General features: G+C 41.8%; 1 protein-coding gene across 1 annotated transcript in view; it reads right to left on the bottom strand.

The window, feature by feature from the left end:
* Window positions 1-16,645, bottom strand: part of LOC117518389 (discs large homolog 1-like protein) — a 331,339-nt gene that overhangs the window by 193,581 nt on the left and 121,113 nt on the right. The window contains exon 5 of the mRNA XM_034179498.1: window positions 15,791-16,114. Coding sequence (XP_034035389.1) covers window positions 15,791-16,114 — 324 coding nt within the window. The remainder of the gene's footprint in view (window positions 1-15,790; window positions 16,115-16,645) is intronic.

Here is a 16,645-nt window from a genome sequence, read left to right on the forward strand (position 1 = left end):
GAACTCTTTATTTAAGGTAGCATCTTTAAAAGTTCACTGACTTCCTGTCCCGGTGAGATCAGATTTTAAGGTTCTGCTACTAACCTATAAAATTGTTCAAGGATTGGCACCTCCCTACTTAGTTGACCTAATTAAACCCTATGTACCAGCCCGGGCTTTGCGTTCTGAAGATACAGGATTACTTTGCATCCCTAGGGTGAATAAAAAGTCTGTGGGTCAGAGAGCTTTCTCTTATCGTGCCCCTGTTTTGTGGAATGATCTCCCTGTGTCAATAAAACAGTCAGATTCTGTAGAGACTTTCAAGTCCAGCCTTTCATATGGCTAGCATACTGGCATAGTATGTTACTATGCTTTTTACTCTTTTAATTAATTTATTAATTTTATTAGGAAACGGAGCGGGCCGCGGCCTCAACTTTATCTAATTTCTGGGTCTTTTAGTGAAGCTTAAGGCTAGTATTTCCTTTGTTTTTCTTGTTGCTTAACACTGACAAATTATACTGTATTTGCTGTCTTTCTGATGCCTGATTCAGTTTTTGTTTTTTGGGGTTTTTTTCTCTCTCTCTCTGTTTAATGTGTGGCTCCATCCAGAGATGGGTGTGGTGTCTGTTTTCTGTTTCTGTACCCTCCTGTCCTGTGTACCGGCAACATTTCCTGCATTTTCGTTTTGTGAATTTTTCTAAAAATTGTGTCTGTAGCATGGCCCAAGCAAAGGGTCACCCCTTTGAGTCTGGTCTGCTTGAGGTTTCTTCCTCAAATCATCGGAGGGAGTTTTTCCTTACCACTGTCGCCCGTGTGCTTACTCTGGGGGTTGGTAAGATCAGACTTTACTTGTGTGAAGTGCCTTGAGGCAATCTTGTTGTGATTTGGCACTATATAAATGAAAATAAACTGAAATTGAAAATGGAAAAAGTAGTGTAAAAACTGTGGTCATTGCTAGATCAGTGACCACAATCACCACCAACAGACCAGAACATTATTCAAGTTGGCAGTGGTGTCAACGCATTGTGATAATCATCACCGGAACTTGCATGACTGAGCAGGAGGTGTGTCATTAATGTTTGTCAATTACCTTCTGCAGGCTGAAGGCAATTGGCCAACAAATTTTACAATATACAGACAATGACACACTGGTCATATCACATCCACCGTCCCTCCAGGTGCCTCCCGCTTTCACTTTTTGTTTTTTGTCTCTCACTTTCTCTTTCCAGTCAAATGTCAGCCATTGAATGCCAACTCTATAAATATTTCAGGACCAATTAAATAAAAGCACACATCATGCATGTTTAATGTCTGACTGCTGAGAGAGCTGAAGTTGTCCTTCCGGCCTCCACAGGTAGGACTGTGCTGGTGATAGATGGAGGTTAGTTGACTTATGCTGTGTAAAAAATGATATGTTGTTACTCCTGCACTGGCCCACCACAGAATGATCCAGAACCTCTTCTGAGTCACAGCTCAACAGCCTCACAATAAGCTGATGGTAGACATGACGCCCGCACAGCGACCCACTAACAATGCAGCTGCTTTATCCATGTTCAAGATTGTGGCTCAAGGCGAGATGACAAGAACTGCTACAGAATACAAAATGGCATGCCAACCTAAATAAACTACCCCAACTCATTCACTGACCAGAATAAGTGAAGAATGTATTCAAAAATGTAGAAAAAAATTAGACACAGTGCAGTTACATGATATCTCAGGAATGGAAGAATTTGATTGCGTTGAGAAGGAGGATTAATCACAATAATGATTTTGTCACCAACCATCTCTTGAATGGACCTTTTGAATATTGTTGGTCTTGGATTTTTAACATCTACAGCAGGTAGACGCTCCAGAAGCCCATCGCCATACAAGCATTCGGGCAGCGTCGATCCATACTGCGCTCTATTCCAGTGGTTTGTAACCATTTTGGCTCCTCACCAGCTGTTCCATTAGTTCTGACTGATTCTGGTAAGCAGCATTTTGAAAAGTTGTGTCGAGCTCTCCTTTTAAGTACAGAGGAGGGAGAAACAGACACTGCAGATCCTGCAAAGTCATGTGTTGATATATTTAGCTTCATCTCCTCTTTGTAATTAATCCATTTAAATTAATTTTTGTGAGAAGAATGCGGGGTTCTCTAATCCTAAATAAACAAACAGCACAAAATAATGGAAGTGCAGCACAAACACCCACAAAATATCAGATTTTTTTTTACTGTAAAAATACAGGCAAGGTAAAGGTCAAGAACCACTGCGTTAGGCTCCAGCCCCGCCATAACACTCAACTGGAATAAAACGGGTATAGAAAATGAATGAATAAAGGCTGAATCCCATCATCGTTTCTGAGTGTGAAGGAAGTGCTAGTTAGAGTTATACAGGTGCTGGACCACATCAGGGTGGCCAGTCCTTTCCTTACCACTTTGTAGCTTCACCAAATATTAATCAAGCATCCCTTTTGATGGTGGGTGTTTTTTAAACTAGTTTGGGAGGTCCTGCGGCTTACTGTATATTCAAAAACGACTTATCTGTCAAAAATTTATGGTGTGACAGCACAGAAAAATCATAGTTCAAAAAACAAAACATTAAGGACATTTAGCCAAGCAGTAAGATTCAACAGCCTCAGAAGAAGCCCTACCAGAAGATGAAAAAGTTGCAGTTCCGTGACTGGCTGCTTGAGGCTGGCTCCCACAGGAACCACATTCCCATAGGAGCCCATGTTAAAATGTCCAAATTTAGTGCAAAAACAGACATGTTTACAGCCTGGCACAAAAACGGTTTTGGTCTCTATAGATAGTTTCCTCTTCCATGACAACTGTACAGGGTGAAATTTGTTTTATTTCTAATTTCTTAATTTAAGACATTTAAAGCCATACATTTACGTATAATTGGGGGTGTGGTCATTTTGAGTGACAGTGGCTGAGTCTCTGGGAATGCCTGCAGGGTCTGCTGGCAGTGCGTCTGCTTGCAGTGGCTGCTAGTTGTTGTAGAGGCCGTCGTGTCTGTCATTTTGGAGTGTTTTATTATAAATACCTGGAATAATACGGCTTGTTACGTGGTGAAATGTCCTCATGGATCTTCAAAGACATCTCTGATGCAATGTTCACGCTGAGTGAAATTCTCGTGGAATTTAATATTGCACGCTAATGGCATTAGCACATTTAGCAACTACTGGCAGCCCAATCTCTTAAGCCCCGTTAATGCACGATTACTGAGGAAATAAGCCTCTCATAACTTTTAATGTTCACAGCAAAGTAAACTGTTAGGAAAACCACCGCACAATCACCAAAGATATAATTTAATAAACACCTCAACTGATGTTAGTTTGTTAGCTTAGCTGGTTTGTACTTGAAGAGAGGGATGTGTTCAGGTGTCTTTCATCGCACATTGAACCACCCACACTCCACTCCTTTTTTGCATTAATGAGTTCATTGTGAATCAACGCTGTCGCTGATGCTAAAATGATGATGCGCAGACATGAGCTGTTCCAGGCCTTGATAGAGAACCTGTAGGAGATGTCACGCAGGCTTTGTCCAGTATATACATGCATTTACCTGTTAGGCATCCTGTCCTGTACACCAACATGGACTCCAAAAATGTCCTATATATTTGTATTGTCAAGTGTGTTGGCAGCATGTCCCAAGCAGAGGGTCCCCCCTTTGAGTCTGGTCTGCTTGAGGTTTCTTCCTGAAATCATCAGAGGGAGTTTTTCCTTACCACTGTTGCCTGTGTTCTTGCTCTAGGGGTTGGTAAGGTTAGACCTTACTTGTGTGGAGCGCCTTGAGGCAGCTTTGTTGTGATTTGGTGCTATATAAATGAAATAAATTAAATTAAATTGAAATTGAATTTAGCCTATGTTCTTTAGGCTCATGTGTGGCTGAATTTCTTTTCTTGAATTTTGTGACATATATGTCTCATAAATAAATGCAACTTATTCTCCGGTGTGACTTGTAGTCTGAAAAAATACTGTATGTTTTTATTATTCTCTCATTAGCACAAAGGCATCATTGGAATTTTACTGCGTTTGGAGAGGTTCTCCACTTACTAAGAGATTCTGATCATATTTTTTCTTCGCTGACAGTAAATCAGTCAACCTGTCGGAGGTCGGTGGGATGCGATGGAAGTCGGGGTGAGATGATGCATGTTTGCCATACTTCAAGGTCATGAAGTTTCAGATTTCGGCTCTTAATGTGCATAAGTGATCCAGCTGGGGGGTCGAGCTGTCTGTGCCGCCGTGAGCTATTGAACACTTCATCACCCTGGCTGACCTTCACAGTGATTCTGAATCTGTCACGGGAGAAACAGACGTCTCCCGTTTCTTGTCACAATCAAAGGGAACTGTTAAAAATAGAGGAGTTTTTATTTACAGATTGGAGGAGGCGGTTTGAGGGACACATCAGTGACGTGTGAAACATTAAGTTCAGCCGAGGCCTCGCTGACACGCGACTTCCACATCAGTGGAAGAAAAAAGGTACTCGCTGTTGTCGCTGAAGATACAGCTGCTTCAAACCTTCTCATCTCATCCCTTACCACTCCCTTCTTTTCCTTCCTTCCTTATCTGCATTAGCTTAATGACTAAGTGCAATGCAGGCCTTTAATGTCTCCTAATGTTGATGTGTTAGAGAAAGAGATCTGTGCATTCCACCTTTAGTCTCCATTCCATCTTGACTTCTTCTTTCCATATAGTCATGTGGGATCAGTGTGCCCCTTAAGGTAGGGCAGCGTGGGAGTTAAGTGTCAACTGGGGATCGAACCCACCAGTAAATGTGTTGTGGGTGGCTTCTCGACTGACTGCAGTGAAGATGTTTCTTCAGAAAACTCAACAATGTTGCTGCCGCGTCTAAATCTCAACACTAAAAGCAGTGAGCTCTGCATGTTACTCAACTCTTCAGCTAATGGGCGCACTTTTCAATCAAACCGTGATAAATTGTGTTCATGCATGCCCTTTCAGCAGCATGCAACCCAAACATGCAATACAGTAGTTTGGTCTGTGGCGCCTCCTGCAGCTCCAAACCTGCAACAACATCCAAATTTTTTGTCTCTTTCCTTCCTTTTCCAAATTAACCTTTTTTTTGTACCTCAGAGAACTATAAATGAATAGAAGGATTGCATGTGTCAGTGTGCATGCCTAGACGTAGCCCTCGCACAATGCATCATGGGATAGTCTGTATGCCTACAGCCAGCATCCATGGATGTAAACAAAGAGAGATGTGATATGTTTAAGCCAAGTTTGGACCCAGAAGATGCATGTACCTGAAAAAGGCAAGAAAAAGGTGCTGATAGAGGTACGTTCCGACTACCTTGCTTCTGTGATGGGTTAAACTGCACATATTTAGAGGTTTTAGAATAGATTAGATTAGATTAGATAGAATTTAACTTCAATTTTATACAACTTTATTAATCCCACAAGGGGCAATTATTAATCCCTTGGGAAAATTCACTCAGGGAAGTTGAGGTTTCAGCAGCATTGTATAGCAGCCTATAGGGTAAGAAGCACATAGAATATCAAAAGTGAAAGTAAAAAAAACAATCTGCAAATATAAATATTAGAAATACTGCTCGCTACTGGTTTACTGGCTACTACTTTTACGGAGGGAGAAAGAAAGAAAAAAAGAAAAAGAAAGAAAGAAATCTGCACTAAAATGCAGCAGGAGAAAGCTGCTCCGGGCAAAACAGGGGGGAGGGGGGGGGGGAGTATTTCAGGAAGGATTTACAAAATTTAACATATCAAATGGTAGATGTGATTTTTCCACAAGTTGTGGACAAAACTACTATATTGATGGTTTTGATGGAAGTGGTTTGAGTGGAAAAACTGTTGGTGTGTCGACCATGTAAGTTTTCTAGCTGCTGCAAACTTGGTGGGTTGATGTCTGTGTGGCAGACCAAACCGTCCGTCCCCCCCTAAAATTTGTCCGCCCTGCCTTCACTGCGCATGTGTCATTTGGGACAGCAGATCATCTGAGTCTGACTCTCTACACCCAAAGTGATCAAAGGGAATAATGTGATTATTAACCCAACAGATGACAAAGTAAAACCTCTTAAATCATTCTAAAGTCAGTTTTAAGCAGAAACAAGACTGTTTTAAGCAGAAAACGAGGTGTTTATTTGCGAGTTGTTACTGACAAACAGAAATGACGTAGCACATCAGACTCAGACGTGCTGCTGTGGCGCTCTGATCGCTTTCCTGTCTTATTATGAAATAAGCCTGAATTTATGTGGAAATGATTGTTGTACAAAAGCTTCAGATATCTGTTGATGAGATAGATGATGACTGGAGTGCAGTTTGAAGCACAAACAAGGTGATAATCGCTGAATTGCTGGTGATGCTCAGAAATTACGCTGCTGAGCTCCGAAATGACACATGTGCAGTGAAGGGTGGACCAATTTTTAGGGGGAACCGCTCAGTCGGCGACATTGGCTTGAACTTACTAAACTTTCTCTTATATCCAGCCCTTCCAATATTGTGAATCCACTTGTTTCTCAGCGTTGCATTATAGGAAAAACACAGGAGTTCACCTGTTTATCCCTGAGATGGTTAATGAAGCATCCAGGAACACAACAAGTAATCCCTGGGATATTTTTGTTTACTTTCTGAGTGTGTGGGTGCGTCTGCAGCAGGCACACATTTCCCACAATCCCCTGCACAACCAAAATCCAACATGCCAGGTATGCAATCCCCCTATAGAACAGACATGTTGCACTGGTGGAAAATGCATTGAATTGGTTTGAATAATTATCGTTGTTTTTGAATGCAAGGAGCTGATTTCACACAGCTTTTACCACATCACATTTGTAGCAGAGCACACACACACACACACACACACATACACATACACACCAGCACTCACAACTTAAGCATACATTAGAACCAAAAACTAGAAGACACTCATGCATAAAAGCAGACTTGATTGGGGCCTCAAAAAACTCAAGGCTGCATTTCTGTAAAATTGACTGCAAAGTCTGCAAGATGAAAGCACCAGGCAGCTGTAGCACTGAGAAGGTGCTATGTGCAGCATTTTCAAATGGTACAATGGAAATATGATACAAGAGTTTGGCACAAACAAGTCTGTGGTTTTAAAAGTTTAGATTAAGAACATTCTCATAACAAGAGGGATACTGTGAGGGCCCCTCCCTCCCTGCTGGCTAACTTTTGCTTGTGTCTATTTTAGCATCAGGATGGAAGGTTTTGTTGTGCCACTGAGAAACACAGAAGCTTTCGCACCATGTGTCTTGGAACAACAGCTTCCCATTGTGTGCTACCGTTTATAATTTCTGACAAAAAAAGTCACAATGAACCACACGCCAGATTGTCTGAGTGGTAGAGGTTTTCTTATTTGTATTTAAAATGCTGCATGGAGCACCTGCAAATGCGCTACATTACCACACACAAAAAATAGATTGCATGACAAAATATTCTGAAATGAAAAGGGGAATGTGACATAAATCTCACAACATATCACATACTACCAACTGATAAACGCATGCGGCACGCTCAGAGGCGGCATTACCTGGTAGTAGGTGTGGCTTTGAGAATAGAGGGAGGAAAAATGCGGGGCTGGAATGTCATTCAGCCTCTCTCTCTCTAGGTGGGGCCACACCTCCTCATCAACCTCAGGAGATTCTACCTACGATGTACAGACACAGCTCAGAATGATGCAGCATTCAAGTTAAAGCTGCACAAGTGACAGAGTGTCTGTAATTTCTCTATTTCCAAGCAAAATTAAATTTGGCCCAGCACTTCATATCCACACACTGATCATCCTGAAAATAGAGTGACTCAAAAGTCGGATAAGTGAAAAAAATTGAGGATCAGTTCTAATGCAAACTTTAAGTTCACAGTGATAAAATGCAGCAGTCAAACAACTCTCAAGCATCCAATAAATACAGTTGGAGAATGTAATGTTAGAAGATAGTGAGCACAAAAAGAGCTTGTTAATAATTCTAACAGTAAGAAAAGCTTTCAGCAGTCTTAAAAGTGGTCATGTGTTAGTATCTGGTTGTAACAAGAAATCAGGGGCTACCCATAAAACGTGCATATTTTTTTTTTTTATTAGAAACATTTTTTGGTCTTCTTAATGACTTTTTTTTATCTTTTACAAGATCAGTCTTTAAAAAGGGGATTTGTCTTATAATGAGGGCTGTCATATTTGGAAAAATATTAAGCATGAGACAAAATATTAAGGCATACAGAAGAAAGAAAATGCACTTATGCTACCTTGTAACACAACATCCTGCATCAGTATACTTCAATTTTATTTGTGTATGATGTAACATGAGTACTGTAGGTATTTATATTACAGAAAGAAAGGATGAGAAAGTTTCAGCATGAGTGAGAGAAGATAACATGTACATGGGGAGTACAAGATGGCAGCACCATCTGTCATACACACACATACACACACAGAGAAACACATATGTACCATTTGGTAAAGGGGAGTACGTAAAAGAGCATTAACGTGAATTCCCATTTACCCAGCAGTACTACACATCATCTTGTACACACGGGTGTTGGAGATGACCATGTACCAGTGTGTAATGCTGCTGGATATGTATGTCTAACTGCAGTACCTTTACAATATATGACCCCTAAAATGAGCAGATTACAACATATGGGGATAAACCTGACGCCACAGATGAAAACCTGTACACAATGAATGGATGAATGGATGAAAAAAACAAATTAATGACCCAATTCTTTGTACAAATGTAAATGTAATCCTCATATCATCAGTAAAGTACAAAATAAAAAGGTTGGAATCTTTCAACAATGTGAATTGAGCTGTATGAAGTTGATAAGCAAATGACAAAAAACAAACAAACAAACCTGGGTTACTAATACTTTCAAAGCTGGCATGGGACTGTTTACACATCAGTAGTGTTTACAGACAAACCTATTTCCATTATTATCAGTTACGATGATTTATCAGTGGCTTTTAAATAATATTGTTTTTCAAACTTGCCAGTTTTCTAATAAAAAAAAATCACTAAAATTACACCATTTAACATAGCCAGAAATAATAATAATAAAAAAAACATAAATCATTAACACATATTCAAAGTTCCAATGGTCTTGTGCATCAAATGGTTCCATCTGAAACAACAAACCAAAGCTGAGGTTAAATTTGAGATACTTCACTAAATTGTACATGTTTCATTTCAAATTTCACTGGTGAAGTACTGCGCTGACTGAAGCTTTTAAATAAGAAAATTTTAATCTGATATGCATACGAGGTCTCTTAGATAATAAACCGACCCTTTTATTTTTTTTTTTAACTATATGGATTTGAATGACATGCGATTACACCAATCATGCTTGAACCCTCGTGCGCATGCGTGAGTTTTTTCACGCGTGTCGGTGACGTCATTTCCCTGTGGGCAGGCCTTGAGTGAGATGTGGTCCCGCCCTCTCGGCTGAATTCCTTTGTTTCACACGCTGCTCGAGACGGCGCGCGTTGCTTTATCAAAATTTTTTCTGGAACTGTGAGGAATATCCGAGTGGACACTATTCGAGAAATTAAGCTGGTTTTCTGTGAAAAGTTTAACGGCTGATGAGAGATTATGGGGTGTTTCTGTCGGTGTAAGGACTTCCCACGGAGCGGGACGTCCTGCAGCGCTTCCAGGCGCTGTCGTTGGCCTGTTTCGAGCTGAAAACATCCTAATTTAAGACTTAATTCACCCAGGACATCGTGAGAGAACAGAGAAGATTCAGAAGAGGCCGGCATGAGGAATTTATGTGGACATTCCACTGTTTAAGGACATTTTTTTAATGAAAGACGTACGCGCAAATTCGCCGAGTCGTTTCCGTGACGACTCGGCAAATCTGTGTGCGCCGCGACAGGAAAAACACCTCTGTGTTGAAAACCATTTGTAGAATTCAGGCGGCTTTTAATGGCTTTCAACAAGTGAGTAACTGAGAAATTGTTTAACAGCTTGGGCATGTTCCAACTTGCCCGTTAAGATTTCCAACGGAGGTGTTTTTCCTGCCGCGACCCCCCGCGGTCGGGTCCAGCCCGACATGCGACTCTGCCCGCACGTTCTTTCATTACAAAATGACCGTTAACAATGGAATGTCCGAATAAACTCCTCATGCCGACTTCTTCTGAAAGTTCTCTGTTCTCTGACGACTTACTGTGTCAACAGAGCCTGAAATGTGGAAGTTTTCAACTTGAAACGGCGAGACGCTGCCGCCTCGAAGCGCAGATCGCCGTCAGGCGCCGTGGACCGTCCTTAAAGCGACACTACCAGACCAAAATCTCTCATCAGCCGTTAAAATTTTTACTGAAAACCAGCTGAATTTATTGAATGGTGTCCACTCAGTTGTGCCTTACAGTTTTGAAAAATTTTTTATCAAACAAAGCAACAGTCTCTGAGCCATTCCTAAACAATGAAAAAAATCGACGAGCGGGTGGATGACTCCTCACTCAAAGACTGCCCACAGGCGAATGACGTAACCGACAGGCGTGAAAAAACTCTCGCGTGCCCACGAGGGTTCAAGCATGTCTGATGTAATCACACGTGATTCAAATCCATATGGTTTTTGAAAAAAATAATAAGGTCGGATACTTTTCTAATAGACCTCGTATACATGCCTGAACTATTACGGGCGTTCGTTGTCACCCGCAATAAAAATGGCCAAAAATGACAAATGTCCCAGTATGAATTACGGATATATATATATATATATATATATATATATATATATATATATATATATATATATATATATAATTAATAATTAATAATATATAGCGAATATATGATGAACAATCACGGTTATATAACGCATGTAGTGAGGAAACAGAGCCGACACATTGAGATTATCACGGCAGTATTACGGGTGTATTATGAATGCATTGCGCACGTGTTGCGCGTGCATGGCATCTGCATTGTGGTCATAAAATAAGCGCACTCGCTCCTTTCCGCATCACTATTCACACCAACAATACAGGCTCTGGAGCATTTGCTGGACTTGGACAAGTTGATCACAGAGTTAAAGTTCTTGTTGTCATGCGAGGGTTAACTGTTCATGAGTTTGGGGAGCGGGAGGGGGGAAGCCGCTCGGGGTGTGAGACAGCACCCCGAGGCTAAACAGCAACTCTTCCTTTTGTTGGTATTAAATGTTGCACAAAAATATACGCCCAGGGTCATAAATGATCCCACTCGGTCGCTTGAGGTTTAAGTGTAAACTGTCACCGGAAACCATCCTGTGCACTGGCAACATTTCCTGTATTTTTGTTTTGTGAATTGTTCTGTAATTTATGTTTGTAACATGGTCCAAGCAGAGGGTCACCCCTTTAAGTCTGGTCTGCTTGAGGTTTTTTCCTCAGAGGGAGTTTTTCCTTACCACGGCTGCCCTGGGGGTTGGTAAGGTTAGACCTTACTTGTGTGAAGTGCCTTGAGGCAACCTTGTTGTGATTTGGTGCTATATAAATGAAAATAAACTGAAATTAAAATTAATTGTGAACTGTGCAAGAAACTGTCATTGAAAAGACTTTAGTTAAAACATCAGTGTTAAGAAGTTGATTTTGCAGTGTTCATTGTTTGTGTGTGTGTGTGTGTGTGTGTGTGTGTGTGTGTGTGTGTGTGTGTGTGTGTGTGTGTGTGTGTGTGTGTGTGTGTGTGTGTGTGTGTGTGCGGTCAGGCTGCGTGAGAACAATGATGTAAGCATTAATCTTCAGATTCAGATCCAACCCAATCAACCAGAATAAAAAGATTACCAGGCTATGCTGCATGATTATGCGGGTGTGAGGGACAGATAGAGGAAACAGAGAGGCAAAGATAGAGGGAGCCAGAGAGACGCAGACTGGGTGCAGAACACAGATAGTAATGGGCCTCATTACTAAAAAATGGGACAAGCATTCGACTGAATCTCTGAACGCAGAGTTCTGCAGAAGTATTCTCCTGGTACAAAGAAAGGCTCTGCGGATGGAAGCAAATTAGGCCAGTATTCTTGACTTCTAAGTACATTTGAAAAGCCCCAGTACATGAAATAACACTCAAGCAGTACTGAAAAAGCTCCCTGTACTTCTGTCTGCACTTGAACTTAAAAAGGAATTTCAACCTTGACAAACACCATTTAATAATATTAGTGTCACACATAAAGCACAGTTCTCATTTTCACGGATATGCATTCAGGAAAGTTGTGGTCTCTAAACGTGACAAACCAGCGTGTGAAAATCACGCTTGTTCATGAATATATGACGTGGAAAAGCAACTGTAGCGCCCACGTGATACTGGGGGTGGGTGGTACATTGTTGTCAGTCATCACCGGTGTGACAGCGTGCCACAATATGGATTGTGCAATAGCGTCAACACCGTGATCATTCTTGAACACACACTGAGCCTATTTTATTTTATTATTTTTTAAATATATCAAGAAAAATAATAGACAAAATGGAAAAATAATGCCAAATAGCCATTCATTTTGACATCAATAAACATTTTAACGCTTTTTGCCCGACTGTCTCGTTGAGGTCTTAATGATCATTAACAGCCACAGAAATCTTTGATTTCTAAAGATTTTCACCCAGATTGTAACTTTGAAAGAGCCGATTTTTAAAATTAAAATATTTTAGGTTTAACTGCAAAAAAAAAGAAAAAAGAGATCATTATTAAAGGGGTGATAAAGTGTAAAACTAGTAATGCTGTGACCTTCACCATCCAAAAAGTGGAAAATACAGTGATATTAATTTTACAACATATCACCACCCCTGTGTAGTTTAAGTTTAGCACAACAATGGGGCTTCCAGAAAACCTCCAAGTGATGTCAAACAGCATGTACGACAAAGTAACGGACTACACGGAAATGCAAGGAGTTACCAAAACATGTCAACGCTCACAACAGACCAAAGAATCTTTTGAAATGTTAAAACAAGGCCACAAGACACTGACTGAATATCCCAGTTCATTACAGACACCATTTCAGACCATCTAAGGTTTGTAAAGGAAGAGAAAAGGAAGAGAAAAGTTTCAAAATGTGGGCTAGCAGGCTGCACATCTGTGAAAATGAGAGCAGGGCATAACATAGTTTAAGTTTAAAATATGACAAAATCACAACAGAAACAGGAAACAGGGAGCAGCAAATCACAGTTGCAATATTAACAAGCGCAATCAGAGATTTCTGACATCCGCCAATCTAGATCCGGATCAACTCCAAAATTCAGTGGAGTTTTCCTTGCCCTAATGTCTGTCTGTGGTGCAAATTTGGTGAGAATCCGTGAAGTAGTTTTGACGTAATCCTTCAAAGCCTATATAAAGTGAAATCTTTATCCAGAATCCGGATCCGGCTCTGATCACCTTCAAAATTCAGTGGAGTAGTTTCAACATAATCATTTGAATTACCTATATGAGCTTAAATTCTGACAAATAATTCATTTACTCATGTTTGCCACTTATCTGGGTCCTTGTCAAGGTGGCAGCAGACCAAGCAGCTCATCTCACACTTCCTTATGCTCAGCCAAGTCCTCCAGCTCTTCCTGGGAGATTCCGAGGCAACCCCAGGCCAGCTGCGAAATGCAATCCCTACAACGTGTCCTCGGTCTTCCCCAGGACTAACTCCCAGTTGGATGTTCCTGGAAAACCTTCCTAGGCAGATGACCAGATGGCTGAACCACCTCAGCTGACTCCTTTTGATGCAAAGAAGCAGCATATCCCTCCTGGATATTCAAGCTTGTCACACTGTTCTTGAGTGTGAGCCCAGATACCCAAAGGAGGAACCTTATTTCCGTCTCTTGTCCCAGTGACCTTGTTTGTTTGATGATTACCCAATGCTCATGCCCATAGGTGAGGACAGGAGCATAAAATAGCTGGTGAATTGAGAGCATCGCCTTCTGGTTCAGGTCTTTCTTCACCACAACGGTTTGGTATAGCGGCCATACAACCTCAGATGCAGCTGCAATAGACCTGTCAATCTCACGCTCCATCTTACCCCCATTCGTAAACAACACCCCAAGATACTCAGGGCAAAAACTCCACTTGGTGCAATGACTCTCCCCTGGTATAACACTGATGTCACATTGTTCCGCTAGCTCACAGGGTTCTGGTTTCACTGGTACTATCCCTAGAACCAGTACTAATAACATGCTAGCGGAAAGAAGGTATCACCCTATGGATGTGTGCCATCCTGGATGATGAAAAGTTGATAAAACCGATGACACAGAAAAACTTTGGGTTCACAGTGTTCTTTTCCCATTTAAAGGACATTTTGCATGTGTTTTAACGTCCCAGTTAGCAACATAACATAAAGTACTCAAGATTATAAGTCTCTCTGCACACATGCGCTCATAATTAGTGGTTTCTGATGTTTTTTATTCCTCTCCCGAAGCAAGGAAACAAGTGCATTTATAGGAAACATCTCACTCTGCAATTCTCTGCATTTTTCTGCATGTGACGAAGTTAAGAGCAAAACAGAAACATCCCAGACAGAGACAGATGGAGCAAAACGAATGCGGTTCTGTCCGATAACGAAGCTTTGGAGCTTTTCTTTGAAAACAGTGGCTCGGATTTACAGAGGAGACGACACACTTCACCCCGAAACTCTTAACTTTTTCAGTGTCTGTCGGATTTGGAACTTAAAGTGTTGTGACGCTGCTGTTTGTGTGGCAGCTGCATGCTGTTGTGATCATGGACATGCCTGGACATGTCTCCTATTGGAAAAATTGAGAAGACGCTATTGTCAGGGGCTAATGGACTGTGCCACGATCCTGACAGAAGTTGAGTTGAAGGCAGAGCTGTGATCGGGCATTATGCACGCACGACCGTGCGCGCAATCACAATCCGAGAGCGAGTGGACCTGGACATTATTCCTTGGCCAAGTGGAACATGAAAATGATCTTTGGCTGTGGATCCGTGAGGACGAGTGGACCGTTCCATGGCTGGCTATCACAACTGCGATTGCGGCCACGTGACGCATACGTGGGGGCTTCTCTTTGTTGTGGACTAATTTGGAAATATTTACACTGGGGTGAGTGGAATGTTAATCTTTTGTCATCTTTTGCTTTGTGTTCTTTTCAATGGAGCTATTTACTTTGAGAGTGTCTGTGGATGTGTGTGTGTGTGTGCGCGCTGTTTTAATCTCCAATTTAGATGGACTTCTGGCTGAATTTGGACAATTACATAATCAGTATTAAGCTTGTAAACTCTCTCAAATGTCATAAAACTGTCAATCTCTATAAGACATTTTTTAAAAGAGAATTAATGTTGAATAATCCCTTAAAAAACAACCGACATGCAGGTTAAAACAGCTGTTACACTGTTTTAACCTGCATGTCAGCTGTTTAGTGATGCTTAATGGATGTGGAATGTCTCCGTGGTGACACAGATATATATTTATTAGATTTTTCATTTATAAACAGCACTTATTATTAGCGTTTTTAACAGGCTGCATTTGTGACTAATTGCCACAGGCACACAAAACCTTCTCACAGCTGCTGCTTTTACCGTGACCGTGTCAAAATGAACAGTTATCTCTTAAAAACGAGTCATCATAACACAACATCACACTTGTGTAAACTTTGGAATTAATCTGTGCCTCAGCTCTTAACGTTAGCAGATACATTCCATTGAAGTGCACGCTGGGACACTTCTAGTAACTACGTTACCTGTCGGAAACACTCGAGTACTCAAGAGTACTTTGTTTTCAGAAGTCTCCGTAGCTATTTGCTGCGAACGTCGTATATTTTGAAACCGGTCACGGAAGTGCACCCAGTGGATCATCTGATAGCCACTAACCTGTTGTTCTAAACTGTTGTGATTTCAGTGCGACATGTCCTTTAATATCTGTGTGTGTCGGTGGGGGGTATAGCCACAGAGACATTTACCTGAGGGGGCGTGACGTGTGCGTGACTGACATATCCGTGAACGTGCTGAATCTGCGACAGCTGCCGCTCGGCCACCTGAACCAGCTCCGCCCCTCGCAGGACTCCATGGCGACCAAGAGAGCCGCCTCTCCGCAGTGACTGCTCTCGCTCCCTCTCCATAGTCCCAGCGCCCTCTATGGCTCTCCTCCAGGTGCCTCCCTCCCTTCCGAGAGTCCCCCCATCCCTCAACTTTCTCGCTACTCCCATCGGGTGCTGATGGCAGGTGTGCGAGTGGAGTTTCGGGACGCCCGGCGAGGCACCTTCCTCTTCTTGACACCGGTATTTCTGCGGTGAGAGAGCGGAGCAGGAGGCGGGGGAGGTGAAAAGAGGACGAGGAAGAGCAGGTGGGAATTTTAAAAATGCAGGTGAGGGAAAGGGAGATGCATTATGCAAAAAGGAGACCGATAAAGAAACAGACGACGGAGGATATGCAAAAAAAAAAAAAACAGGCGGTCAGGATGAGGTGAGAAGAGAAGCAGGGAGGAGGCAGGGGAAAAGAAAAGAGAAGTTAGTTCAAAAACAAGTTGCTTCAGTTAAACTGGAAATGAAGAAAAGCATTAGTGACGCTTTGCAAAGCTGCAAACAGCAGAAAAGCACAGAACGCTCGGGTATGTGCACGTGTGAGTGCACGTGCGGCGGGATGTTTTTATATTACAGTTTGTGTATAAGCACACAGGACGGTCCAGGTGTACTCCCAGCATGCCAGTAATTGCTTTGTGCGCTTACAGTATTGTGTACATGTTACAGCGCACGCGCGCACGCACACACACACACACACACACACACAAAATCAGCATCTACACACAAACTCTGTTT

Source organism: Thalassophryne amazonica, chromosome 10 (assembly GCF_902500255.1).
Source record: "Thalassophryne amazonica chromosome 10, fThaAma1.1, whole genome shotgun sequence".
Lineage (NCBI taxonomy): Eukaryota > Metazoa > Chordata > Actinopteri > Batrachoidiformes > Batrachoididae > Thalassophryne > Thalassophryne amazonica.